This window comes from Pristis pectinata, chromosome 5 (assembly GCF_009764475.1).
Source record: "Pristis pectinata isolate sPriPec2 chromosome 5, sPriPec2.1.pri, whole genome shotgun sequence".
In the NCBI taxonomy this organism is placed as follows: Eukaryota; Metazoa; Chordata; class Chondrichthyes; order Rhinopristiformes; family Pristidae; genus Pristis; species Pristis pectinata.
The window spans coordinates 46,501,885-46,529,093 of record NC_067409.1 but is presented as its reverse complement, the minus strand read 5'-3'; the positions used below and the strand labels follow the sequence as shown (position 1 = coordinate 46,529,093).

Here is a 27,209-nt window from a genome sequence, read left to right as displayed (position 1 = left end):
TGACCTATTGTAATCTACAGCAACCTTCCACACTATCCACAACACCACCAACCTTCGTGTCATCAGCAAATTTACTAACCCACCCTTCCACATCCTCATCCCTGTTATTTATAAAAATCACAAAGAGCAGGGGTCCCAGAACTGATCCCTGCGGAACACCACTGGTGACCGACGTACAGGCAGAATACACTCCATCTACCATCACCCTCTGTCTTCTATGGGTGAGCCAATTCTGAATCCACACAGCCTGGTTTCCCTGGATCCCATGCCTCCTGACCTTCTGAATGAGCCTTCCATGAGGAACCTTATCAAACACCTTACTAAAATCCATGTACACCATATCCACTGCTCTACCTTCATCAATGTCCTTTGTCACATCCTCAAAGAATTCATTCAGGCTCTTGAGGCATGACCTGTTCCTCACAAAGCCATGCTGACTGTCCCTAATCAGCCTATGCTTCTCCAAATGCTCGTAAATCCTGTCTTGAAGAATCTTCTCCAGTAAATTGCCCACCACTGAAATAAGACTCACTGGCCTGTAATTCCCAGAGTTATCCCTACTCCCTTCCTTGAACAAAGGAACAACATAAGCCACTCTCCAATCAGATGGCACTATTCCTGTGGCCAGTGAGGATGCAAAGATCATCACCAAAGGCGTAGCGATCTCTTCCCTTACTTCCCGTAATAACCTTGGATATATCCCATCTGGCCCCGGTGACTAATCTATCCTAATGTTTTTCAAAAGTTCCAGCACATCCTCTTTGTTCACATCGACATGCTCTGGCCTGTTGTACGCCATCGTCACAAACGTCAAGGTCTCTCTCACTGGTGAATACTGAAGCAAAGTATTCATAAAGGACCTCCCCTACCTCTTCCAACTCCAGGCACGTTTCCTCTTTTACCCCTGATCGGTCCTACCCTCACTCTTAGCCTTCCTCCTATTCTTCACATATACATAGAACACCTTGGGGTTTTCCTTAATCCTATTCGCCAAGACCTTCTCAAACCCTCTTTTAGCTCTCCTAAGTCCATTCTTAAGCTCCATCCTGGCTACCTTGTAACTCTCCAGAGACCTGTCTGATCCAGGCTTTCTAAACCTTAGGTAAGTTTCTTTCTTCGTCTTGACAAGATATTCTATGTCTCGTGTCAACCATGGTTCCTTCACTCTACCATCCTTATCCTTCCTCAATGGGACAAACTTATCCAGAAGCCCCTACAAGTACTCCCAAAACAACCTCCACACTTCCGCTGTGCACTTTCCCAAGAACATCCGTTCCCAACTTACACTCTCAAGTTCCTGCCTAATAGCATCATAATTCCCCCTCCCCCAATTACATACTTTCCCATATCGCCTGCTCTTATCCCTCTCCAAGGCTGTGGTAAAGGTCAACGAGTTATGGTCACTGTCTCCAAAATGCTTTCCCACCAAGAGATCTGAAACCTGATCAGGCTCATTGCTTAGTACCAGGTCCAGTATGGCCACTCCTCTAGTCAGCCTGTCCACATACTGTGTCAGGAATCCTTCCTGGACACTCATAACAAACTCTGCCCCATCTATCACCTTTGCACTAAGGAGGTGCCAATCAATATTAGGGAAGTTGAAATCAGCCATGAAAACAACCCTGTTATTTTTGCACCTTTCCAAAATCTGCCTCCCGATCTGCTCCTCAGCATCTCTGCTGCTACTGGGGGGTCTGTAGAATAGAGTGATTGCTCCCTTCCTGTTTCTGATTTCCACCCATACTGACCCAGTGGACAATCCCTCCAGGACGTCCTCCCTTTCTACAGCTGTGACACTGTCCCTGATCAGCAAAGCCACTCCTCCACCTCTTTTACCTCCGTCCCTGTCCCTTTTGAAACATCTAAACCCCGGAATATCCAGCAGCCATTCCTACTCTTGTGACAGCCATGTGTGTGTAATGGCCACCACGTCATAGTTCCAATACTTACCCATGCTCTGAGTTCATCACCCTTGTTCCTGATATTTCTCACATTAAAGTAAACACACTTCAGCCCATCCAACTTTGCCCTTTCAACTGCCTATCCTTCCTCACAGTCTTTCTACACGTTGCATCTACTTGTACACTAAATGCACCAACCTCTGACCTATCACTCAGGTTCCCATCCCCAGCCAAACCAGTTTAAACCCTCCCCAACAGCTCTAGCAAACCTGCCTGCAAGAATATTGGTCCCCCTCCAGTTCAGGTGTAACCCGTCCCTTTTGTACAGGCCATACCTTCCCCAGAAGAGATCCCAATGATCCACAAATATGAAACCCTGCCCCCTGCACCAACTCCTCAGCCACGCATTCATCTGCCAAATTATCCTATTCTTATCCTCACCGGCGTGTGGCATAGGCAGCAATCCAGAGATTACTACCCTTGAGGTCCTGCTTTTCAGCTTCCTACCTAGCTCCCAAAATTCCCCCTTCAGGACCTCATCTCTTTCTCTGCCTATGTCATTGGTACCAATATGTACCACGACCTCTGGTTGTTGGCCCTGCTGTGGACCCAATCCAAGTAGTCCCAAACCCTGGCACCCGGGAGGCAACATACCATCCAGGAGTCTCTTTCATGCCCAGAGAATCTCTTGTTTGCCTCCCTTACTATTGATTCCCCAATCACTACCGCTCTCCTCTTCTCCCCCCTTCCCTCCTGCGCCACACAACCAGGTTCAGTGCTAGAGACCTGGTCACTGTGGCTTTCCCCTGGTAGGTCATCCCCAACCAACAGTGTCCAAAGTGGTCTACCTGTTATTGAGGGGAATGGCGGAATGGCCACAGGGATACTCTGCACTATCTGCCTGTTCTCTTTCCTTCTCCTGACAGTCACCCAGCTACCAGCCTATCGTGGTATATCACTATGATAAAAAAATACAATGATGCAAAACACAATGGTGCTGGAGGAACTCAGCAGGCCAGGCAGCATCCGTGGAGAAAAGCAGGCGGTCAACCTTTCAGGTCAGGACCCTTCTTCAGGACTGAAGACAGGAAAAGGGGAAGCCAAATATATAAGAGGGAAAAGCAGAGCAGTGATAGGTGGGCAAAAGAGGGGAGGCAGGGTGGGCACAAGGTAGTGATAGGTAGATGCAGGTAAGAGATAGTGATAGGCAGGTGCAGGGGAGGAGAGGAGAGCAGATCCACCAGGGGATAGGTAAAAGGTCAGGAGGAAAAAAAAGATGGTGTAGAAAAAAGAGAGATAGGCTAGTAAAGGGAAGAAAAGAAGAAGCACATGGGTTTGGAGGGGGTAGGATTTACTTAAAGTGGGAGAATTTAATGTTAATGCTGTTAGGCTGCAAGGTTCCAAGATAGGAAATGAGGTGCTGCTCCCCCAGTTTGCACTTGGAATTCTCCTGGCAGTGGAGGTCGAGGACTGACGTATCTGTGATGGAGTGGGAGGGGGAGCTGAAGTGACTGGCAACGGGGAGATGCAGACCGCAGTTACAGACAGAGCGCAGGTGTTCTGTGAAACGGCTACCTAGTCTGCATTTGGTCTCACCAGTGTAGAGGAGACCACACTTGGAACACTGAATGCAGTAGATGATATTAAGGGAGGTGCAGGTAAATCTCTGGCTCATCTGCAAGAACTGTTTGGGTCCCTGGATTGAGGTGATGGAGGTGGTGTAGAAGCAGGTGTTGCACCTATGGCGGGGGCAGTGGAAAGTTCCCAGGGGTGGGAGCGGGATGGGGAGGAGTGAACTAGGGAGTCGTGGAGAGAACTGCCACTGTGTGGCGGGGTCCCGTTGGAGATGGTGGAAGTGCAGAGAATGATGTGTTGGATTCGTAGGCTTGTAGGATGAAATGTGAGGACAAGGGGGACCCTATCCCTGTTGGGTCTGGGAGGGGTGGGAGTGAGAGCAGAGGTGCGGGAAATGGCAGAGATGCGGGTGCGAGCTCTCTCAACCTCAGTTTGGGGAAGCCACAGTTAGTAAAGAACTTGGACATCTCGGATGTCCTGGAGTGGAAACCTGGGAGCAGATGAGGTGGAGGTGGAGAAATTGAGAAAAAGGGATAACATCCTTGCAAGAGATAGGGTGGGAGGAGATGTAATCGAGGTAGCTGTGGGTATCAGTGGGTTTGTAGAAGATGTTGGTAGATAAGGAACCTCCTGAGATGGAGATGCAAAGATTGAGGAAGGAGAGAGAGGTGCCGGAGATAGTCCAAGTGAATTGGAGAGCAGGGTGAAAATTTGTGGCAAAATTTATGAAACTGTATGGGTACAAGAGGTGGCACCAATGCGGTCATCGATATAGCGGAGAAAGAGTTGAGGAATGGGGCCGGAATAGGCTTGGAACAGGGACTGTTGAATGTAGCCAACGAAAGGCAGGCATAGCTGGGGCCCATGCGAGTGCCCATGGCTCTGTCCTTGGTCTGTAGAAAGTGAGAGGAATCAAAAGTGAAGTTATTTTGGGTGAGGACAAGTTCAGCTATGCAGAGGAGAGTGTTAGTAGGAAGGCGACTGGTTCTGTCTCTGATAAAGGAAGAAGCAGAGGGCAGTGAAGCCATCATGATGGGGAATGGAGGTACATGGGGACTGGACATCCATGGTGAAGATGAGGTTGTGCATGCCAGAGAACTTAAAGCTATGGAAGAGTTGGAGAGCGTGTGATGTGTCACAGATGTAGGTGGGAAGGGATTGGACCAGGGCAAACAGGATAGTGTACAGGCATGAGGATACGAGCTCTGTGGGGCAAGAGCATGCGGAGACAATAGGTCTGCCAGGACAGTCCTTCTTGTGGATTTTGGGGAATCTTGCAGCCTAATGGAATGAACATTGAATTCTCCCGTTTTAAGTAATCCCCACACCCCCCCCCCACCCATGCCTCTTCTTTTCCTCCTTTTCCTAGCCTCTCTCTTTTTTTTCTACTCCCCCCCCCCTTTTTTCCTCCTTACCTTTGACCCATCCCCCAGTGGATCTGCTCTCCCCTCCTTCCCCGCATCTGCCTATCGCTATCTCTTACCTGCATCAACCTATCACCACCTTGTGCCCACCCAGCCTCGCCTCTTTTGCCCACCTATCACCGCTCTGCTTTTCCCTTCTATATATTGGGCTTCCCCTTTTCCTATCTTTAGTCATGAAGAAGGGTCCTGACCTGAAACGTTGACCACCTGCTTTTCTCCACGGATGCTGCCTGGCCTGCTGAGTTCCTCCAGCATCATTGTGTTTTTCATCTGGATTCCAGCATCTGCAGTACTTTGTTTCTCTGGTATTTCTGTGGTATATCACCTTGTGAGCAAACACTCATGGTCCTTTGAGCCAGTTTATCCCACCTTAACTCTGTTTCTCACATATGTTTATTATATTTGTTCTTTAACATTTTTATTAGTCAGAATGAGGCAAAAGAGGCATGGTGGGTGTGGAGGGGGTGGGGGTTACTTAAAGTGGGAGAACTCAATGTTCATGCTGTTAGGCTGCAAGGTTCCAAGATGGAAAATGAGGTGCTGTTCCTCCAGTTTGCACTTGGAATTCTCCTGGCAATGGAGGAGGCCGAGGACTGACGTATCTGTGATGGAGTGGGAGGGGGAGTTGAAGTGACTGGCAACGGGGAGATGCAGCTCCAGGTTACAGATGAAGTGAACTTTTGGTTCGCTTACTTGTTGACCAAAAAACTAAACCTGCATTATGTGCCAGCAAAATACGATCAACATACATGAACAATGCATACAAAACATCCAAAATAAAAACAGAAAATGCTGGAAACACTCAGCAAGTCAGGCAGCATCTGCGGAAAGAGAAACCTTAAATGCAAAGGTCATAGGAAAAGTGAAAGTACAAGTTATCTTTAAGTTGCAGAGAGGGGATGGTGGGAGGGATAGGACAAAGGCCACTTCTGAGAAAAACAAAGTGAGTGACTTGATGAAATCCAGAGGGCCCCATTATGCCCAGATGAAAGATGAGGTGCTGTTCCTCAAGCTTACATTGGGCAGTTCTGCTGTAAGGTGAGCCATCTATAATGTTAACTCAGTTTTTCTCTCCCTACAGATTTGATGAGCATTTCCAACATTCTCTTTTTGGTTTAATTTCCCTGCAATAGTTCTGCCCTGCATTTCACAGCTTTTATATGTTCTGTTGTAACTTTGTTTTCTAACTGCTCTCATTATTTGACCAACAAATGGCTTTGTAAACATCATATCACCATGGTAAAACCCTTGCCCTACCTTATCAGAGATATTCCCTTTGTCCTATCTGTCCCTTCCCAACAAACTCTGCAATTTAAGACTGTATTGTTTCCTTACTTTTTCAGTTCAAGTGATGGGTTTTTGACCGGAAATATTAACTCTTGTTTCTCTTTCCACGGATGCTGCCTGACCAACTGAATGTTTCCATACTTTCCTGTTATTATTTCAGATATCCCACATCTGCAGTTTTCTTTTGATTTTCAATTACAAGAAGTTCCTCTAGATGCTACAGTAGATTGCTTCAAAAAGATTCAACATTAAAATCACAGATTTTAATATTTACCACAGCGCTGCGCAGGACTTTCCCAATGTCAAAAACAAAAGGACATCGGCTTGAAGAGGATCTGAGAGGAAAGTTTTATACATGGAGAGCAGTTGATATCTGGAACTCACTGCTAGAGGAGGTGGTGGAGTTGGATCCGATCATTATGTTTAAGTGACACTTAGACAGGCACTTAAATCGACAAGGTGTAGAAGGACACTGATTTAATGCAAGCAAATGGGATTGTGTGGATGGGCAAAAAGGTTGGCACGGGTGCACAGCCCGTTTCTGTGCTGTACAATTCTATGACATGAATTAGTGTGTAAAGGGATTGCTTGTAAACTCCTGTCAAAGTTTGGTAAAATTATTACACTTAGGAAAACAGCTGGTAAAATTATGTTCTGAACAGTGGGCATCTCCTATTACCATTATATTGCCTGTAAATTAAAGCATTAGCCGCAGTAAACACCTACCCAGATGTTGCCATCCTGGTGGTATGGTTTCCAGTTCCGTCCTTTATCACTGTAAAGTAACCTGTACTGTGTCACCCAGTCCGAACTGCTGTATCTGCCTTGGGTTGCTATGGCAGTGACTTGTTTCCTGTTCCCAAAGTCCAGCTGCAACCATTGGTAATGGTCAGAATCCAGAGGTGACCAACCACCAGCACCTATAAACAGGAAGAAATACCATTGTTAAAAAATGATGTGGGAGTCTATTGGTGGCGCTGCATGTAGTGAGACATATATTGGCTCTGCTCTACCTAACTTTCATGTAACACCCTTTAGTAAGCCTTTTATAATACTGTTACAAGATTAATTTTGATTTTTAACTGTCGAAATGAATACCAGATCTAAAGCTGGAGCTAATGGCAAGAATAATGGAGACCCTCAACCTACTTTGGAAGCTATTTCTAAACTGGATAAAAAGCTTGATCGAAGATTTGCCGATTTGGAAACACTTTTAAAGGATATGGAAGATAGACAAAATACACTCATTCAGGAAAACGCTAAACAGAAGCAATTAATTGATGAGCTGGATCAAGCTGGTAAAAAGAGAGATTCCAGACTGAACTCACTTGAAAAAGATTTGATTACGACCAAACAAAAACTGGAACAGCAAAAACAGAGGATTATTGATTTAGAGAGTTGCAGTCGGAGATGGAATGTAAGAATCGTCAGATTTCCTGAAAATTCTGAATCTGGCAACCCCATTGAATTCTTTTATAAACTTCTGGTCAATGTGTTTGGCTCTGAAGTGTTTTCTGCTCAGCCTATTCTGAATCATGCTCATCGAGCAATAAGACAAAAGCCTTCGCCAGAGCAAAAACCACGGCCAGTGATATTGAGATTTCACTACGTAAGTACAAAAGAACATTTGATACGAATTGCTCGTCATCATGAAATGATTCAATACAAACAGAGGAAGTTTCGTTTGGTTGAAGATTATACCCGAGAAGTTACGAAAGAGAGACTGAGTTACAAACCAGTTATGTCGCGTCTCTATCAAAGCAATTATCATCCAGCATTATTATTTCCAGCACGGCTGAGAATTACATTACCCGATAAATCACGTAAATGGTTTAACTCCGTCAAGGATGCCAAAGATTTTCCCATGGACTAGCCTTCAATTTTAGAGGGTTAAGAAATGCGTTTTTCCTTGACTTAATACTTATTTGATCTATTAAGTAATAATTAACTTCCAGATTTGACTCTTCCTAATTTTGGAGATATTTTTCTCTCTTTTGTTAACGTTCTCCTGCTTGGTTCTGGAACATGGACACCTATCATACTTAATGATTCTTCTTTTCCTTTTTCTATTCTCTCTTTTAGTTCAATAATTTTTTTCAATGCTCTGTTTTAATAATAATCAAGACAAAGTGATTGATCGTTTTTTTTCTTTGAAATAATTATAAAACTGTATTTTTTAAGTGTTGCCTGTTAATATCCTTTGCTTTTGTTTAAATTCTCTAACAAGTTTGCTTACAGTTTTGTAAATTTGTTTTGGTTTTTCCGATACTTTGTTTTGACTACAAAGGTGGTTTACATTCTTTTCAGTTTTGGAGATTTGCCACCAATGGAGTTGGGCGTATTCAAATTAGTAGATAGCTTTCTGGCTGCCTATTGGCCAGTTTTCGGGCTTTTGTTGGTGGAGGGTGGGGATGTTTTTAGGTTAGTTTTTTTCCTCTGGACTGATGAACTACAAATATGTCTGAATTCTCGTCATATTCGGCTTCTCTTTGAACTCTTTTCCTCTTCCTGTTAATGAGCCTCCTGTACAGTAACATTAACCCTTTACATACCATATGTTTTTAGTCTATTAAAATGGATAAGATGATTAATTTTGTTTCCTGGAATATGAACGGTTTAAATAATCCAATTAAGCGCAATAAGGTATTTAAAGTTTTTCATAGACTGAATGCTCAGATTATTTTTGTCCAGGAGACTCATATGAGAAGAGAGGATCATCAACACTTTTTTAGATTTTGTAGGGGTCAACAGTTCCATTCTAATTCACAAGCAAAGGTGAAAGGAGTCTCTATTTTTATAGACTCCTCAGTTTCATTTGTTCATCATGAGATAATTTCAGACCCGAATGGTAGATTTTTGTTAATTACTGGCTTACTTCATAATAAAAAAGTTGCTATGGTTAATGTCTATGCACCTGATGTTGATCATCCTGAATTTTTTAAATATTTATTTGCATCTTTTCCTAATTTAAACGAATATACTTTGATTATGGGTGGAGATTTCAACTGTTGTTTAAATCCTCCGATGGATAGATCTGTGTCGAATCCTGCACTTCCAAACAAATCTGCTGTCTTTATTAATTCCTTTTTAGTCAATTCCGGAAATTTAGATGTTTGGAGATTTCTACACCCATATGATAAAGAATTTTCATTTTTTCTCATGTTTATCATAATTACTCAAGGATTGATTATTTTTTACCGATGCTAGATTAGCTCCATTTATAAATACGATGCAATTGCCATTAAATACGATGCAAATACGATGCAATTGCCATTTCTGATCATGCACCGTTGAAATTATCAATTAAATTAGCAGATGTACCCTCTGGTGTCAGGTAATGGTGATTCAATCCTTCTCTATTGCAAGATTTAGACTTTGTTCAATTTATTAAAGAACAGATTTCAGTTTTCTTTTTAACTAATTTTACTGAAGAAATATCCAGTGGGATTATATGGGATACTTTTAAAGCATATATCCGCGGTCAAAGTATTTCATATTCTGCTGGATTGAAAAAACGAACTAATAATGAAATACGTATATTGGCTGATAAGATTAAAGAAATTGATAAAAAATATTCTGATGCTCCTAATTTGGAGCTCTATAAAAAGAGAACAGAACTTCAATTACAACATAGTTTACTATTAACATCTCCAATCGAAAATCAATTACTTAAAACCAGAAGTCAGTTTTATATACCTGGTGACAAATCTGGTAGATTGCTTGCCAATCAATTAAAAGCTGCTTCAACTAAATGTCAGATTATTAGAATTCGTAAACCAGATGATAACTATACGGTGGACCCATGAACAAATTAATAAATCTTTTCAAAAATTTTATACTTCTTTATACCAATCAGAATTCCCTGAGGATTTTACATTAATGCATGAATTTTAAGGGACCTGAAGACTCCAAAATATCATGTAATGAATTTTCAATATTAGATGCACCCATTTCGGAGGAAGAGATAAAGAAGGCAATTTTTCAATGAATTCGGGTAAAACACCCAGTCCTGATGGGTATACAATTGAATTCTTAAAATCTTTTCTGATGTTCTTTCTCCCTGGTTAGAAAAAATTTTTAAAGATGCCCTAATCAGTGGGTAAACTACCACAATCCTTTATGAAGCTACTATCTCTTTAATTCTTAAAAATGATAAAGATCCCACTGAATGTGCATCTTATAGACCTATTTCTTTATTAAATGTGGATTCCAAAATATTTTCCAAAATATTGGCTTCTAGATTGGAAAAGGTTCTTCCACAAATTATCTCTGATGACCAGACAGGATTTATCCAGAATCGTTATTTGCATTTTAACATTAGGAGCTTAATGAATATTATATATACCCCCTCATCTAAATTTCCAGAATGTGTTATTTCATTAGATGCTGAAAAGGCATTTGATAGTCGAATGGGAATATTTATTTAATACACTTGAGAAATTTAATTTTAGTCCCAATTTTATATCTGTAATCAAATTGATTTATCATACACCTGAAGCCTCAATACTTACTAATAATCAGAGATCCCCTCTGGTCAGGCTTTTTCTAGGTACTAGACAGGGTTGCCCTCTAAGTCCTTTATTACTTGATATTGCTTTGGAACCCTTGGCAATTGCCCTTCGGATTCTTTTAATATATTTGGTATCACTCGTGGACAGGGGATTCATAAGGTATCTCTATATGCAGATGACTTGTTACTTTATATTTCTAACCCGGAGGAATCCATCCCTGCAGTATTATTACTGCTTGCTCAGTTTAGTGTTTTTTCTGGTTATAGATTATATCTTAATAAGAGTGAACTCTTTCAAATAAATATGCAAACCCCAATTTATAGGCAATTACCATTTAGATTAGTACAGATCATTTACGTATTTGGGTGTTAAAATTACCAAGAAGCATAAGGACCTGTTTAAAGTTAACTTGTTACCTTTAACTGATCACGTTAAACAATTATTTACGAAATGGTCCCCATTATCGCTATCATTGATAAGCCGAATTAATGCGGTTAAGATGAATATTTTATCAAAGTTTCTATATCTATTTCAGGCGATTCCAACTTTCATCCCGAAATCTTCTTTTGACACTATTGATTCTAAAATTCTTTCATATATATGGCAGAATAAAAACCCAAGGTTAAGTAAGAAATATTTACAAAAATTAAAAAAGGATGGTGGCATGGCTTTGCCTAACCTTAGATTATATTACTGGGGGATTAATAGCCGATATTTAATTTTTTGGGCAGAAGATTTAGATGTAGTTCAATGTCCCAAATGGGTATACCTTGAGTATGAATCAGTGCAAGGATTTTCATTAGTTTCTATCTTAGGAGCCTCACTCCCTTTTGCACTTACTCAATTGAGTAAACATATGACTAACCCAATAGTTAAACATACAATATGAATATGGTTTCAATTTCTTTGGAATTGAATTCTTTGGATTGAATAAATTTAACTTATCAAGCTCCATTCAATCTAATTTTTTCTTTCAACCATCCAGAATTTACTTAGCTTCTTCTTTATGGAAAATGAAGGGAATAACATGTTTTTGTGATCTATTCATTGATAACTGTTTTTTATCTTTTGAACAGTTGTCTAATAAATACAATTTGCCTAAATCACACTTTTTTTGATACTTACAGATTAGAAATTTTTTTAAAGTTATTATGCCTTTTTTTCCGACGCCATATAGAATTGAAATTATGGAAAAAAATTTAGGCTTTAATCCCTATCAGAAGGGCTTGATAGCAATAATTTATCATCTAATTATGAAAATACATCCAGAGAGACTTGATAAAATTAAGAATGAATGGGAAAGAGAACTCCAGATACTTTTACCCACAGAGACATGGAAGAAAATTCTTCAGTTAGTTAATACATTTTCAATGTGTGCCAGCCACTCTTTGATACAATAAAGGTGGTTCACAGGACCCATATGTCGAAGGACCAGTTAGCCTGTTTTTATCACCATATAAATCCTATATGTGATAGATGTAACTCGGAGGTGGCTTCCCTGACACGTTTTGGTTCTGTCCTCTTTTGGAAAAATAGCGGAAGGACATTTTTAATATTATTTCAACAGTATTGAATATTGATTTACAACCTCACCCAATCACCGCAATTTTTGGGTTACCAATGATGGAATCTGGCCACCTATCTGCTGCTGCTTGTCGTATGATCGCCTTTGTTACATTAATGGCCAAGCGATCCATTTTGTTTAAATGGAAGGATCCAATACCTCCCACCAGTTTTCAATGGTTATCTCAAACTATATCATGTTTAAACTTAGAAAAAATTAGGAGTGGCACTGTTGATTCTTCGCTTAAATTTGAGGAAGTTTGGAGTCCATTTATTCAATATTTTCATATGACATAGATCCCTTTTCAATAATCTTTGAATTTAGAGGAGCGGAGTTGACGACATAATAATGCTCTTTGTTCATCGAGAAATATCAGTCCAGTTTTTTCTCTTTTGAAATTTTTTTTGGTTTGTTTTGTTTTATTACTTTCAATTTTTTTTTGATTTGGGTTTTTTTTATATAATAAATCTTTTTCTTTCTCCTTTTGATTTTTTTTGTAATATATTCATTTACCAAGAAACCGTGGGGCCTAGAATATATTTTTTATTCTTTATGACCATATATGTCATGATTGTCCTCCCGATCTCTTTGTATTATGTGCATAATTACCGATGTTATATGTATTAATCTGTATTCATTTGAAAGTTAATAAAAAGTTTGAAAAAGAAAAAAAAGATGATGTCCAAACAGGTAAATTATTTTGTGAAGTGGGCAGTAGGAGATTGATATACTCCAAATCCACAACAAAATGGCCAGAATAACAGCAGCCAAAGAAACGTTAAACTATCTATCTCTGCCTTAAAAATGTTATAGACTCTGCTGTCATCGCTCTTTAAGAAGAAAGTTTCAAAGACTCACCATCCTCTGAGAATTTTTTGTGCCTGAACAATGAACTGCAGTTCCAGATTCTCCCACAAGAGGAAACACATTCTCCACATCCATCCTGACAAGATCCCTCAGGATTTTATGTTTCAATCAAGTCCCCTCTCACTCCTCTAAACTCCAGCAGATATTAATTTAGCCTGTCCAAATCTTCCTCATTTGAAACCATGCCTATTCCTGGTGTCAGTCAAGTAAACATTTTCAGGAGTTTCTGATGGAAGATCATCTCCTTTCAAATAAGGAGACTAACATTATGCACAACACTCCCGATGTAGTATCACAATACACAATACAACTGAAGTGTTAACCTCCCTACTTTTGTATTCAATTCCCTTCTCAAATAATGATGCTTTGGGAAATCTAAGCACGGAACTAAACCAGTTCCCCTCTATCCATAACATGTTACTTCTTCAAAGAACTCCAATAAATTGGTCAAACAAAATTTCCCTTTCACCAAACCACATTGTTTTTGACTGATTCCTTAAAGTTATCTCAATGGCCAGCTATAAAGTATTTAATAATGTGTTTTAACATTTTCTCCAATGCAGATATTAAGCTAACTGGCCTGTAGTCTCCTGCTTGCTATCTCCCTTCCTTTTGGAATAAAGGAATTACATACCCTACTTTCCAATCTAATGAACCCATCCTCTAATCCAGGGAGTTTTTGGAAACTAAAACCAACCACCTCTCCAGCCACTTCTTTTAAGATCCTGTGATGAAGTGCATGAGAACCCAGGGACCTAACAGCTCTCAACTCCAATAATTTGTTCAGTACCACTTGTGTTTGTTATTTTCCTGAGTTCCTCCCTTCCTTTCAATTCCCAAAATATAGCCATTTCTAGATGTTACTTGTATCCTCTATACTGAAGACCGATGCATAATATCTGTTGAATTAACCTGCCATCTCTTTATATTCCAATATTAATTCCCCTGACTCACTTTCTATGGGGCTAGTGCCCATTTAGTTCACTATTTTTAAAATGTTTATCAAACCCCCTACTATTGTTTTTCACATTTCTAGCTAACTTTGTCTCATACTTTATTTTTACCTTCTTTAGTAATCTTTAATGGCCAGTTGTGATCAACGGCCTGTTCAAATTCTATTGCATGTTTCCTGCTCAAATTCTATGTAACTCCTTGTAAATTCTTTTGAGGTTGTAAATATTATCATTTCATCTTACAACATGCTAGATATTGGTGGACTGCAACATTTCTCAGCAACCGTCTCAAAGATGTTTGATGCTGCTAATTGCAATATCTAGGGCTTATATTATGTGGCAAGTCAAAGAGTCTGTCTCTGTAACCATTGAGATTTGAGGATTGAGAAAGAGAGGAATGATAGAGAAGAGTGGTGAATTGGAGTAAAATTAGAAACTAGGCGGGAAGGAGGATTGGATTAAGAAAAAGAAATATGTGAACAATTAACATAAAAAGAATAAATCTGACTTTTTAAAAACATTTTGCAGTTGATTCCAAGTAGAAGTAAATGAGAATATTTTAAAAGTTCTATTCTGGGTCTTATAAGTAAAACAAGAGGTAAACTTTAGTTACATGATCTTCATGTGGAGGGGTTTAGTTGGCTAATGTGGTAGCTAATATGGAAGTCCACCAAGTTCTTAAAAATAATCAAAAGGCTGAGGGAAAAATGAGATTTATACTAAGCAAATGAAAAAGTAAATCGATCTGAAAACGCTGGAAATTCTCAACTCAGTGCATCTTTTTGCTAGCCAACCTGTGCTTTAATGACAGCATGCATCATTAGTCTTTCATTATTTTTCAATAAAGATCAGGCCCATTATTGCTAAATATATCGAATAATCATTATTATGATAAATACACTCTAAGAAAAATATATAGCAAAGCTGGAGAATGGGAGAGAAGTTATTCTAATCCTAAAGTTTGATGTCAATTGTGACTCCAGCAAGGGAACAGTTTTTCTCCCTAATTCCCATGGATTTCACTTTTGCTTGGATTCCTTAATGCCTCAAATTCTGTCGTGATGAGAAGAAAAGCATTATTGGTAAATCTCTGAAGTTTCACAAAATTGCACATGCTTGGATCAAGGGTGTAATATTCCTCCTGAAAGCCAAACTGAGCATTGCTGAGCTAGTTATTGGTGAATTAATGCTGCTTGAGAGCAAGATAGATTACATTTTCTATTATTTTGCCGATGATTGAGAGGGGACTGATGGGACAACAGTCAACTCGATTGCATTTATCCTTCACTGACTTTTTACTGCACTGTGTAGGTGCCAGTATATGGCTTTACTAAGAGAACTTGTTCTAAGGGCACAGGCTTTTGAAGAAACAAGAGAGAAAATGTCTACAATTGAGATGCTATACTATCTCATTGTCTTGTTTATCTCCAGTGTACTTGGCCATTTCTTAATATCACATATTAAGAATGTTTTTTTGTCATGGATACTGCCTTAAGGCAAGACAGAAATGAATCATCCATTCAGCACTTCTAGTTGAAGACAGCTTGCAATCTGGTTCTAGACTCTGTCCTCTTTTAGGATGAGGATGATCTTGAGGCTATCTCCACTGGTTTACATAGATCTGGCGCATCTGCTTACCTTTAATCAGGTTCATTGTTATGTGATCACTGCCTGTACTACGTAAAACAGTACAGCACAGGAACAGGGCCTTCAACCACAATGTCTGCGCTGAAACTATTTAGCTTGCATTATATTGGCACCACATTTTTTGATCTGCTTGGTACTGCTCCTGGCAAGTCTTCATCACTGAATCACTTTGGCTTCCTGGTTTACTGCTAATGGTAATAGGGAAATTGTCATGCTAGGAATTTACAACTTTAAGTGGAACATAATTCTGCTATTGGCCTGCATTATTTCATGGATACCCTGCTTTGGCATTTCATTCCCTTCTGAATCTATCCTTTTTAGCATGGTGGTAGCAATCACACAACATTGAGGACATCTTAATCTGAATGGAGACACAACACCATCTCTACAATGATTCTGCTGTTGTAACTTCTACCGATACTGCTACAGACAGGTGGATATGTGACAGGTAGATTGGTGAGAATGAGGTTAAGCAGGTTTTATTGTCAAATTGTCAGAATTCCCAGCTCATTTATGTCATATGATGCTATTGTTTTCCAGGCTGTATCAGTCAACTGCTCCCTTCTTAATGAGACTGGTGATGAATCAAAATACCGGCCAGCAATTTCTTCCAAGCAACTCAGTACCCACTAAATTCATTCTTACCTAAACAGGATCAATTAGTGAGAACCTTATCAATAAAATTGTCCTTGCCAATCTGGACAAAGCTGAATTTGCTGATAAAGTATAGGCATTCTGATTGTAAATCAACATAACTGTACTGAAAACTGGTGAAATCCCATCCCAAAGCAGATCTGTCAAAGTTGGAATATAGCATTTTTATGAAATCATTTTCAGGATCTGAGCACTTTGTCAAGGCCAGCAGTAAGTATTCATCCCCAGCTGCTCATGAGCAGGTGGTGGTGAGTCACCTTCTTGAACCACTGCAGTCTTTCTGGTCAAGGTACTCGCACAGAGCTGGACTTCCAGGATATAGACCCAGTGATAATGAGGGATCGTCAATCTTTTTCCAAGTCAGCATGCTGCATGACAGCGATGGTACCATTGAATTACTTCAGAGAGCATTTAAGAGTCAATCGCATGGGTTGGATCTGAAGTCATGTGTGGATCAGGTTGGGTAAGATGGCAGAAGGATCTGAGTGTAACAGGTTTTTTTTAAGTGACAATCTAGTAATTTTCATGGTCATCATCTTTTAGACGAGTTGGTGTTTTTTTCGTTCCAAGTTATTGAGTGAATTTAAATTCCACAGCCACCAGGTTTCTGGATTGCTAGTCAAGGTCCCTAGATTATTTGTTTGGCAATTGAACTGCTGTACTAGCACCATTTCCAATAAATGGTTGTTAATGTCCCTAACATTCACAAATGTTTGTAAATATTTAAAACCTATGGCAAATATTATATTTAGTTATCTTTTAAATCATTAATAATTTAAAAAATAGAAACTGCTTAAAAATAGTCAAATGGGAACATTTCAGTAGGGAACATGGGATTCTGGGCTCCGGCGAGTTGGAAGGGAGTGCAGGAACTGCGGCCCCGAGGAGTGGAAGGGAGCACAGGAACTGGGACCTTAATGGACGGAAAGGAAGCACAGGAAACAGGAACTTGGTACGTTGGAAGCTATCATGGCAAACATTACCTGTTGAGCCAGATGCCGAAACATTGTGATTTCTGAATCATTGGATAGCAGAGTTTCTGAGTTTTAATATATTGCCTGAAACTTACCTCTCTCCTTGGCAGGCAATCCTTTCCATTAGAAAGAATGGAGTTGTTAAACCCACACCGGGTCTAACCTGACTTCTGGGAAACTGCAGGTTAGTGCTTTAATGCTGGACTCAATTAGGGGTCTAGTATCAAAGCAAAATGGACTTGACATTGGCAATCAGTATGCAGCAGTCTGGGACTTCCACACAGCACTTCTTTTCATCCAAATTTTAGACCAATATCTCTCCTGTCAGACATTTCCGCAATAAGGTTTGGCTGAAATACTTAAACATACTCTCAACAATGCCCAGACTATATCACACAAGGTCACAAAGCATTTCCTAAAAGGGGGAAGGAATTTCGAATATCGATAAGTGCTCTTCTTATAAGTAATTTACACTATGTTAAATGGAAGAACTTTTCCTTTGAAGATTGCACAGAAAATGATTACAGAATATTAAAAACATGTGTGAATGACTAGATAATCTTTCTTTGGAGGAAAGAGGATATTTGTTCTCTCATGACAACAAGATATTCTGACTTGTTTCTCCCTATAGTGGCATGAGATTTTTTTGGTTAACTGAAAAGGCCCTGATTTAATCCATATGTCAAAAACCATCAAGCAGAATTGTTAACTTCTGCAAGGACCTTTTAATAGCCAGTAGCTTATCAAGTATCCATCATAAAACCTACTCAATGTTCTTTTCCAGTCAAGTCAGTGCACATAACAGGTGAATGATCTGAAATCAGTAGATTTATGCCACCACCAAGGATGAAAATTCAGCACTATACTGAAACGTCAGCTGAGTTCATGTGTTCAAGTTTGCACTGAAGCTGAAAGCTACTGAGTTGCAGTTGAAAACACTGTCATTTGAGCCAAGATGACACTTACAAAAGGATGCAGACTGGACCTGCATTGAATTCCATTATTACTACCTTCCGGACTGGGTTACAGCATCTGCCTTCCATTGCTCAACAACTTTCAACAGAGTAGATTAATTTATAATTACTTCCCTTCACCTTTCATACTTATTAATATCAAATGTGTTTAATGTGCTTGGATAAATTCCTGGTTATATTTTACCACATCAACAGGATTTAAACAGAATAGTGAATAATTATGTTCAAATTGCACAAATGTGTGTGAGTACACAAACAAATTCTCTAAAGGTATCAGAAGAAATTAAAACCACATGTGAAATTTCTGAAAATTTAACTAAATCATACTTCCTGGATAATTTATACTCAAAGAATTCAAAAGATGTCTCAGCAATATCGTCTGATCTCAGCTCTTGTTCAATGATTTTGATAAAGCTGCTGCAAATTGCTCAGAGCTATGTTTAGAAACTGGTCTATAATGCTCCATATTGTATGCTATTCACTCTGAATATGCGGATATGCTAGCTGAACAACCTGCTGTTGCTGTTAATGTATTTATTTTACTTTCTCTAAGTTTCCTTCTCATGGCATCATTAAGGTATCTAATTTTGTTTCCTAGGTTCACTTTCCCACATCTTCCCTGGAGCTTCACTTATTGTTCTAGATTGCACTTCTAAAGACAAACATGTCTGGCTTGTTACATTTGGCTTTCTCCTTCATTACCATATCAAATCTAACCATGCAGTGATTGCCAGAACCCAGGTTCACCTACTTCTGATTACTGATTATTTTTGGCAGACTGTTGAATGGTAAGTTCGCTTAATATGCATTAACAGTTACTTATTGCCTCTGCAAAACTGCTCTAACTTCCATCCTTCATTTTCAGTAGCATAATCTATCTGCTTTGGGCACAAAATATTTAATTTCCCTATGATTGTCTCATTAAAATTCCCCGCAGCCTCCTTTATTTGTCTGAACAACTCAATATTTATCCATTTATCTTGAGACACCAGTCAATATCAATTGCCAGTTTTTATTCTGTTGCCCTTTTCATTAATTAATTTACAGATTGCTTCTGCCATCTACCCTCCTGTTGTTATTTCCAGTCTTTTGTAGTTATTCTGTCATTACTCAACAGTAATGATGCTCTTCTACCAGCTGAATAAGTCTATGTTTGCAAAACATGCTATTCATTGACAGCCCCACCTCAGCAAAATTCTGCTTGCAACTCCATTCTGTTCAGTGCTAATAATTTTGATATTTTTGCTGCCTGTACTTGTTATCCTTTATATGCCATCACTATATTCATAATACTCCTCACACTGACATGGAAACATTTTTAGCACATTTTTCAATACTTCCCGACGAATCTTTTTCACAGAACATTATGTCACTATTTCATTCAATCAGCGACAAGTAATAGTTTACTTCTGTTTATTTAGGCCTCAGAATTACATGCACTAACAGAATAGTTTCAGTGTTGCAAAATGGCTGGAAGTTTGGGTTTGATCCCCTGAAAATGGATGCCAAGCCAAAGAAAATATTAGGGAGGGTGAGCATACATTTAATTTTTTAAATAGTTAGCTTTAGACGGGATCTTAAAATAGGAGAGGGAGGTGGACCGAATGCAGGCAAATGGGATGAGTGTAGATGGGCAAGACGGTTGCCATGGATGCGATGGGCCAGAGGACCTGTGTCTGAGCTATACAACTCTATCCCATGATGTGAAGCAGGGTGCCATATATGCTATAAATACAGGCAATGCTGGAAATGTCCAGAAGATCAGGCTGTATCTGTGGATGGTGAAACAGGGCTGATGTTCTAGTTAAATAACTTTCATCAGATCTGGGCAAAGATAAGAAGCAGACCTGTTGTAAGCTGTAGAGAAGGGGATTGGAAAGAACAAAAGGAATGTCAGTGTGGAGACCAAGAGAGTCTGTGACACTGTGAAGGAGTTTGGTGCAGGCTTATTAATTGTAAATAATCAGTCTGGAGGAAATAAAAAATGAATGAGGATAGAGGAGAGAAAGAGAAATACATAACAAAGCTGGAAGTGTGGGATACAAAACACTGCAGATGCAGGAAAATAAAAGCAAGGAAGATTACTGGAAATACCCATCAGATATGACCCACCTGGTATTTCCAGCATATACCAGTTAGTACCTATATTACCTTGCATTTCTTTTTCCCAGTTCTGATGAAGGGTCCAGGACATGAAACATTAACCATTTCTCTTTCCACAGAAGCTGCCTGAGCTGTTGAGTGTTTCCAGCATTTTCTGTTTTTATTTCAGACTTCCAGCATCTGCAGTTTTGTTTTTCATTTTACAGGACAGCTGAGAAATTGTCTCCGTGCCTTTCTGGTAGATATGTCAGGGACTGCATGAATGATTAGTACCATAACAGCAGTTGAGCATATGTGCCAATTTCCCATATAATACAATTTTAGCTATTAAGATAAAAACTGCAGCACTTATAAAAACAATCTCCACCATTACCATATCTTTAGGCAACACACTGATACAGATAGCAGAGCTGCTGCCTCACAACTCCAACAACATGATTCAGTCCTGATCTCTGGTGCTGTCTGTGTGGAGTTTACATGGTCATCCTGTGACTGTGTAAGATTCCTCGGGGTGCTCTGCATTCCTCCCATATCCCAAAGATATGCAAGGTGGAAGGCTAATTGCCCACTGTAAATTGCCCCTTTTTGTGTAGGTGGGCAGTGGAATCCGGGGAGAGTTGATGGGAATGTGGGGAGAATAGGTTACAGGGAAGTCTAGTGGGTGAATGGGATTGCTTTGTTAGCTGACATTCAGCCCCTCAATGTATCTGAGGGGCTGAATGGCCTCCTTCCATCTCATATTGAAATATGGTATAGTCCTGTCCACCAAGATGCATTCAGAAGCTGTAGTGAAAGGCCCAGATTTCAGATCTATTGGCATTCATTTTTAAGCGCGAACCATGCAAAAATTGATTTAACCCAGTGTGGATTGCACTAAATATCTTTTCCTGGTGAAATTCATATATTAATTCTGTGAGCTATTTACTTCAGTGCGCCTGGTTATTTCCTTCCTCAGACATGCACCTCATGTCATCACGATTCATGGAGTGCCCATTTTCTCCCTCACCAATATAAAATGGACCTCCAAGCTACAGCCAGCCCTGGATTGCTCATGGGTAGCCTTCCCATGCCCGTTGAGAGCAGCAATCTAATCACATATGGCAATATCACTGCTCAATGTATACAGCAACTTACAGGTGTCATCACTCTGCTCACTGAGGACAGCCCCTGGAGGCAGAGCCCAGACCTACAGCTGGATTATGGTGAGACAGCACAGAAGCAGCATGACTCCGTGTACCAGGAGACATTGTGTGAGATACTTATTGCCAGCTCTTGCACAGGGGTAAGTACAGCAGCTGGAGTGGAGGTCATGGTCTCTAGGCTCCGCACAACCTCCTTTGTTAGCTCGGAGGCTGATTCCTCTTTTTCATCTTCCACATACAGCTAGGCAGACTTGGTAGCTTACTAACTACCTCCATTAGCTTTACCATGATAGTATCCAGTCATAATCCCCATCAGAGCCCTCTCCAGCAACATAGATGTGGCCCCCACCCTGACTCTTGACCCACTGCAATAGATTTCCAATGCCTGGTGCCAGATTACTGCTAACTGGTGCCTGGCATATCTCCATGTGAAATTGGTAAAATGGCTTATTATTGTCACATGTACAAAGGTAAAGTGAAAAACTTGTTTTGCATGCCATCCATACAGATCATTTCATTACAATAGTGCATTGAGGTAGTACAAAGTAAAACAACAACAGAATGCAGAATAAAGTGTTACAGTTACAGAGAAAGTGCAGTGCAGGCAGACAATAGGGTGCAAGGTCACAAAAAGGTAGATTGTGAGGTCAAGAGTCCATCTTATTGTACTAGGGGACCATTCAATAGAAGCTGCCCTTGAGCCTGGTGGTACATCCTTTCAGGCTTTTCTATCTTCTGCCCAATAGGAGGGGGAAGAAGAGAGAATGTCTGGGGTGGGAGGGGTCTTTGATTATGTTGGCTGCTTTACCAAGGCAGCAAGAAGTGTAGACAGTGTCCACGGAGGGGAGGCTGGTTTCCATGATGTGCTGAATTGTGTCCACAACTCTCTGCAGTTTCTTGCAGTCACACGCCGAGCAGTTGCTGTACCAAGTCATGATGCATCTGGAGAGGATGCTTTCTACATCGATAAAAATTGATGAGAGTCAAAGGGGACATGCCAAATTTCTTCAGCCTCCTGAGGAAGTAGAGGCACTGGTGAGCTTTCTTCGCCATGGCGTCTACGTAGATGGACCAGGACAGACTATTGGTGATGTTCACTCCTAGGAACCTCAAGCTCTCAACCCTCTCTGCCTCAGCACTGTTGATGTCAACAGGAGCATTTGCACCGCCCCTCTTCCTGAAGTCAATGAGCAGCTCTTTTGTTTTGCTGACATTGAGGGAAAAGGTTGCTGTCATGACACCACATCCCTAAGCTCTCTATCTCCTTTCTGTACTCCGACTCATCATTATTTGAGATACAGCCTACTACAGTGGTATCATCTGCAAACATGTAGATGGAGTTAGAGCAGAATCTGCCAGACAGACGTGAGTGTATAGGGAGTAGAGTAGGGGGCTGAGGACACAGCCTTGAAGGGCACAAGTGTTAAGGATAATTGTGCCAGAGGTATTGCTGCCTATCCTCATTCCTATGATCCTGCCAATACTATGATTGCGGTCCGCTGGTCAGGAAGTCAAGGATCCAGTTGCAAAGGGAGGTGTTGAGTCCCAGGTCCAGGAGCTTGGAGATGATTTTGCTTAGAATTATAGTATTGAAGGCAGAGCTGTAGTTAATAAACAATACTCTAACGTCAGTGTTTTTACTGTTCAGATGTTCCAGAGATGGGTGCAGGTACATGCTTTCCTGAAACCTAATCTGTGCATTCCTCATGATGCCAGTTATTACCATCATCCCCAGTATCGTCCCCTTCTCCTCCCATCATCATAGATTTAGGTTAAGGGATAAGAGATTTAGAGGGGAACTGAGGGAGACCTTCTTCACCCGGAGAGGGTTAAGTACCTGGAGTGCACTGTTGGAGAAAGTGGTTGAAGCTGGATCGCTAACAGCATTTAAGAAATGTCTAGATGAGCACTTGAATTCCCTAGGCACAGAAGGCATTGGACCAAGTGCCTAGTGATGAGATTAATACAGAAGACTGCCCGCTGGTCAGCATGGAGGAGTGGGGCCGAGTGGCCTGTTCCTATGCCGTACAATTCAATGAATCTATGACTCCATGTTCACTCTAGTGTCTCTCCTCCTCACTCACCTTTTGTGGAGATGGAAACAAGTGGCTTTCCTTGGTGCCCTGCAAAGACAATACTGGATATCGTTGCGCTCATAAACTAGGGTCAGAACAACTTTATGATGATGCTGCAGCACAGATAGTACTAACGGTGTCTGCTGTAGGTCAAACAAGGGATGTAATGCTCAAATGAAGCAATGTAAATGAGCATACCTGACAGATTTTGGGTCATTCATCCTCTTGACCTGTTATGGGGCTCGATGGCCCCTTTGCCTATTAAATGCAAAATGACCTCCTCTGATGGAATATGGGGCTGTACCCGTTAGGGCATGAATGTGGCCTCTTTCTTTTTCTTTGCACTTTTTGCATAAATGGTGATGATAAGGGACATTGAGTAATATTATCATTATTGTCCCTTTCGAGGCTTATTCTCTGTGTGGTAAGCAAAGGGGTTAGAATGTTAATGGTAGGAAAAGAGGGTGGATGGTGCAAGAGAGGGTAGGGTATGTAGGCATGTGAGTAGATCGAGGGGCTATATGTGTCTCTGTGTGCATTTGTGTAGGATTGTCTGAATAAGTACCGGCAACAAAAAGCAGTACTTCTGTTAGTCAAGTACTCACCTTGACTTATTTTACAAGGTTTGGAAACCTCATTAATCCACGCTGATTAAGGAGGTTTCCTAACTTCCTCTATCCAACAACGTCCCAGCCATCTCCTGCTAGGCTTGATTCGGTCTTCTGTGTCTCTGGTGCTCACAACGCACACTTTGTGATACCGTAACTCCTGCATCAAGGCGTCCATGTTACATTGAATGACTGGAAGCTCTGCCTCTCTGCAGCTTCTCTCTCCTCCAAGGTGGCTAACTTGTCTGTCTGCATTAAGAAGGGTCTGCATTAAGGAAGGTCTGGTCACAGAGACGGAAAGCATGGCCAAGGCACTAAAGCCATTACGGTTGATACTTTTCTGTCACTGGAGTACTGCGAAATGTTTCCAGCTGCACTGAATTGAGCACGGTTCCTTTGAGAATTGCACAGGTCCTGTATTAGCATGCTTCTGGGCATCCAGAGGACTGGAGAGTCGCAAATGTAGTTCCGCTGTATAAGAAAGGTGGGAGGCAGCATAAAGGAAATTACAGACCTATTAGTCTGATGTCAGTGGTGGGAAAGTTATTGGAATCTATCCTCAAGGATGGGGTTATGGAATACCTAGAGGTGCAAGGCAAGATAGGTCCTAGCCAGCATGGTTTTGTGAAGGGAAGATCCTGCCTGACCAACCTATTGGAGTTTTTTGAAGAAATCACAGGTAGGGTGGATAAGGGAGAGGTGGTAGATATTGTGTATTTAGACTTTCAAAAGGCCTTTGACAAGGTGCCGCACAAGAGACTGATTAATAAGATGAGAGGTCATGGAATTACAGGTAGGATAACAGAATGGGTGGAGCATTGGCTGGTTGGCAGGAAGCAAAGGGTGGAAATAAAAGGATCTTGTTCTGGTTGGCTACCGGTTACTAGTGGTGTTCCGCAGGGGTCAGTGTTGGGGCCGCTTCTTTTTACCTTGTACATTAACGATTTGGATGTTGGAGTAAATGGCTTTGTGGCTAAGTTTGTGGATGACACTAAGATAGGTGGAGGAGTAGGGAGTATTGAGGAGACAGGAAGGTTGCAGAGAGGCCTAGATAGTTCAGGAGAATGGGCAAGGAAATGGCAGATGAGGTTCAATGTTGAGAAATGTGCAGTTGTACACTTTGGAAACAGAAATAAATGGGCAGATTATTGTCCAGAAGGAGAGAAAATTCAAAGTACAGAAGTACAAAGGGACTTGGGGGTACTCGTGCAGGATACCTTAAAGGTTAACCACCAGGTCGGATCGGTGGTAAAGAAAGCGAATGCTATGTTGGCATTCATTTCAAGAGGTATAGTGTATAAAAGTAAGGAAGTGTTGATGCGGCTCTACGGGGCACTAGTGAGGCCTCATTTGGAATACTGTGTACAGTTTTGGGCCCCATATCTTAGGAAGGATGTGCTGATGTTGGAGAGGGTTCAGAAGAGATTTATGAGGATGATTCCCGGAATGAAAGGGCTTACATATAATGAGCGTTTGTCGGCTCTTGGACTGTACTCACTAGAGTACAGCAGAATGAGGGGGAACCTCATAGAGACATTTAAAATGTTGAAAGGACTGGACAGAGTAGATGTGGCTAGGCTGTTTCCCTTGGTGGGTGAGTCCAGGACCAGAGGGCACACTCTTTGAATTAGAGGGTACAGGTTTAAAACAGAGATGAGGAGAAATTTCTTTAGCCAGAGGGTGGTGAATTTGTGGAATTCCTTGCCAGGTACAGCAGTGGAGGCCAGATCATTGGAGGCGTAAAAGGAAGAGATAGATAGATATCTAAATAGTTGGGGTATCGAGGGATATGGGGATAAGGCCGGAAATTGGGATTAGAATATTTTTTTCTTCCCCCCCCCCCCCCCATTTCTCATTTCTGTTTCTTTTTTTCCCTTTCCTTGGAGCAGACTCGATGGGCTGAATGGCCTACTTCTGCTCCCTTGTCTTGGGATCTTGTGATCTAAACCACTGTTCTAAAGCTCTCTTTGGTCAATTTCAGGATAGCTTGCAGGGCACGCAAACAGGTATTAGCACTAAATACAACAGTGGTTTAGTGCACCAAAAATTGTTAAGTGCAATTTCTAAGCTAATGTTCCTATTTTCATAGCCCATTCCACGTCTGTTCTTTTACTATTTTCTGGTCTTCAGTTGTAATTAGTTTCCCAGGGACTTTTTCAGGCAATAACTGCCTGTTTTTATTTCCCCATAAACATTTCCAATGTGCTCTGATGCCCCCAAAAAACAGACTACAATGAAAAGAGAACTTATTGATGAAGGAATCTGAAACACAAATAGTATTATAAAGAGTAAAATGCCATTACAAGTAAAATAAGCATGTAAAAATTTGCATTCCTCTAAAAGCTCCTTTACACGTGGCACTTCCACCTTCAACCCACTTGAGATGCCTGGGCTAAACTGACTGCACAACTGCACTGTTTACCACAGTAAAATTTTGTGGATCTGCAAATCACACATTAAGGCACTATTTGAATATTAAGTGTACAGAGGAGATGCTGTGGGCAATAAAACTATTTGAAAATTGTAGAACAGGTCTGGGAGAACTGAAATTTTGCCCCAGCAGCATAACAGTAAAGGAAAATAGTTGATTACAGATCAGCATACAAATAAACTAATGGAAAGAACTGTAACAAAGAAAGGGACGTTAACAATCAAAAGGGAATTAAGTGATTGTTAACTTTTTAACAAGTGATTGATTGAGAATGTTATTTGCTGCAAGTGCCAAACAATGACCAACTTCAACAAGGGAGAATCTAAACACTTACCTTTGACATTCAATAGCATTCCCTTTGTCAACTTGCACACTTATCAACATCCTGGGGGGATTGTAATTAACCAGAAACTCAGCTGAATCAGCCACATGAATACCCTGGTGACAAGAGAAGGTCAGAATTTGGGTATTTTGTGGTGACTGATTTATCTACTGATCCCCTCAAGCCTTTCCACCATC

The 27,209-nt window shown here is 40.7% G+C and overlaps 1 protein-coding gene across 1 annotated transcript in view; it reads right to left on the bottom strand.

The window, feature by feature from the left end:
* The window catches only part of cntnap2a (contactin associated protein 2a), a 1,327,865-nt gene that overhangs the window by 820,669 nt on the left and 479,987 nt on the right, over positions 1–27,209 (bottom strand). Inside the window, 1 exon segment of the mRNA XM_052015905.1 lies at positions 6,914–7,107. Coding sequence (XP_051871865.1) covers positions 6,914–7,107 — 194 coding nt within the window.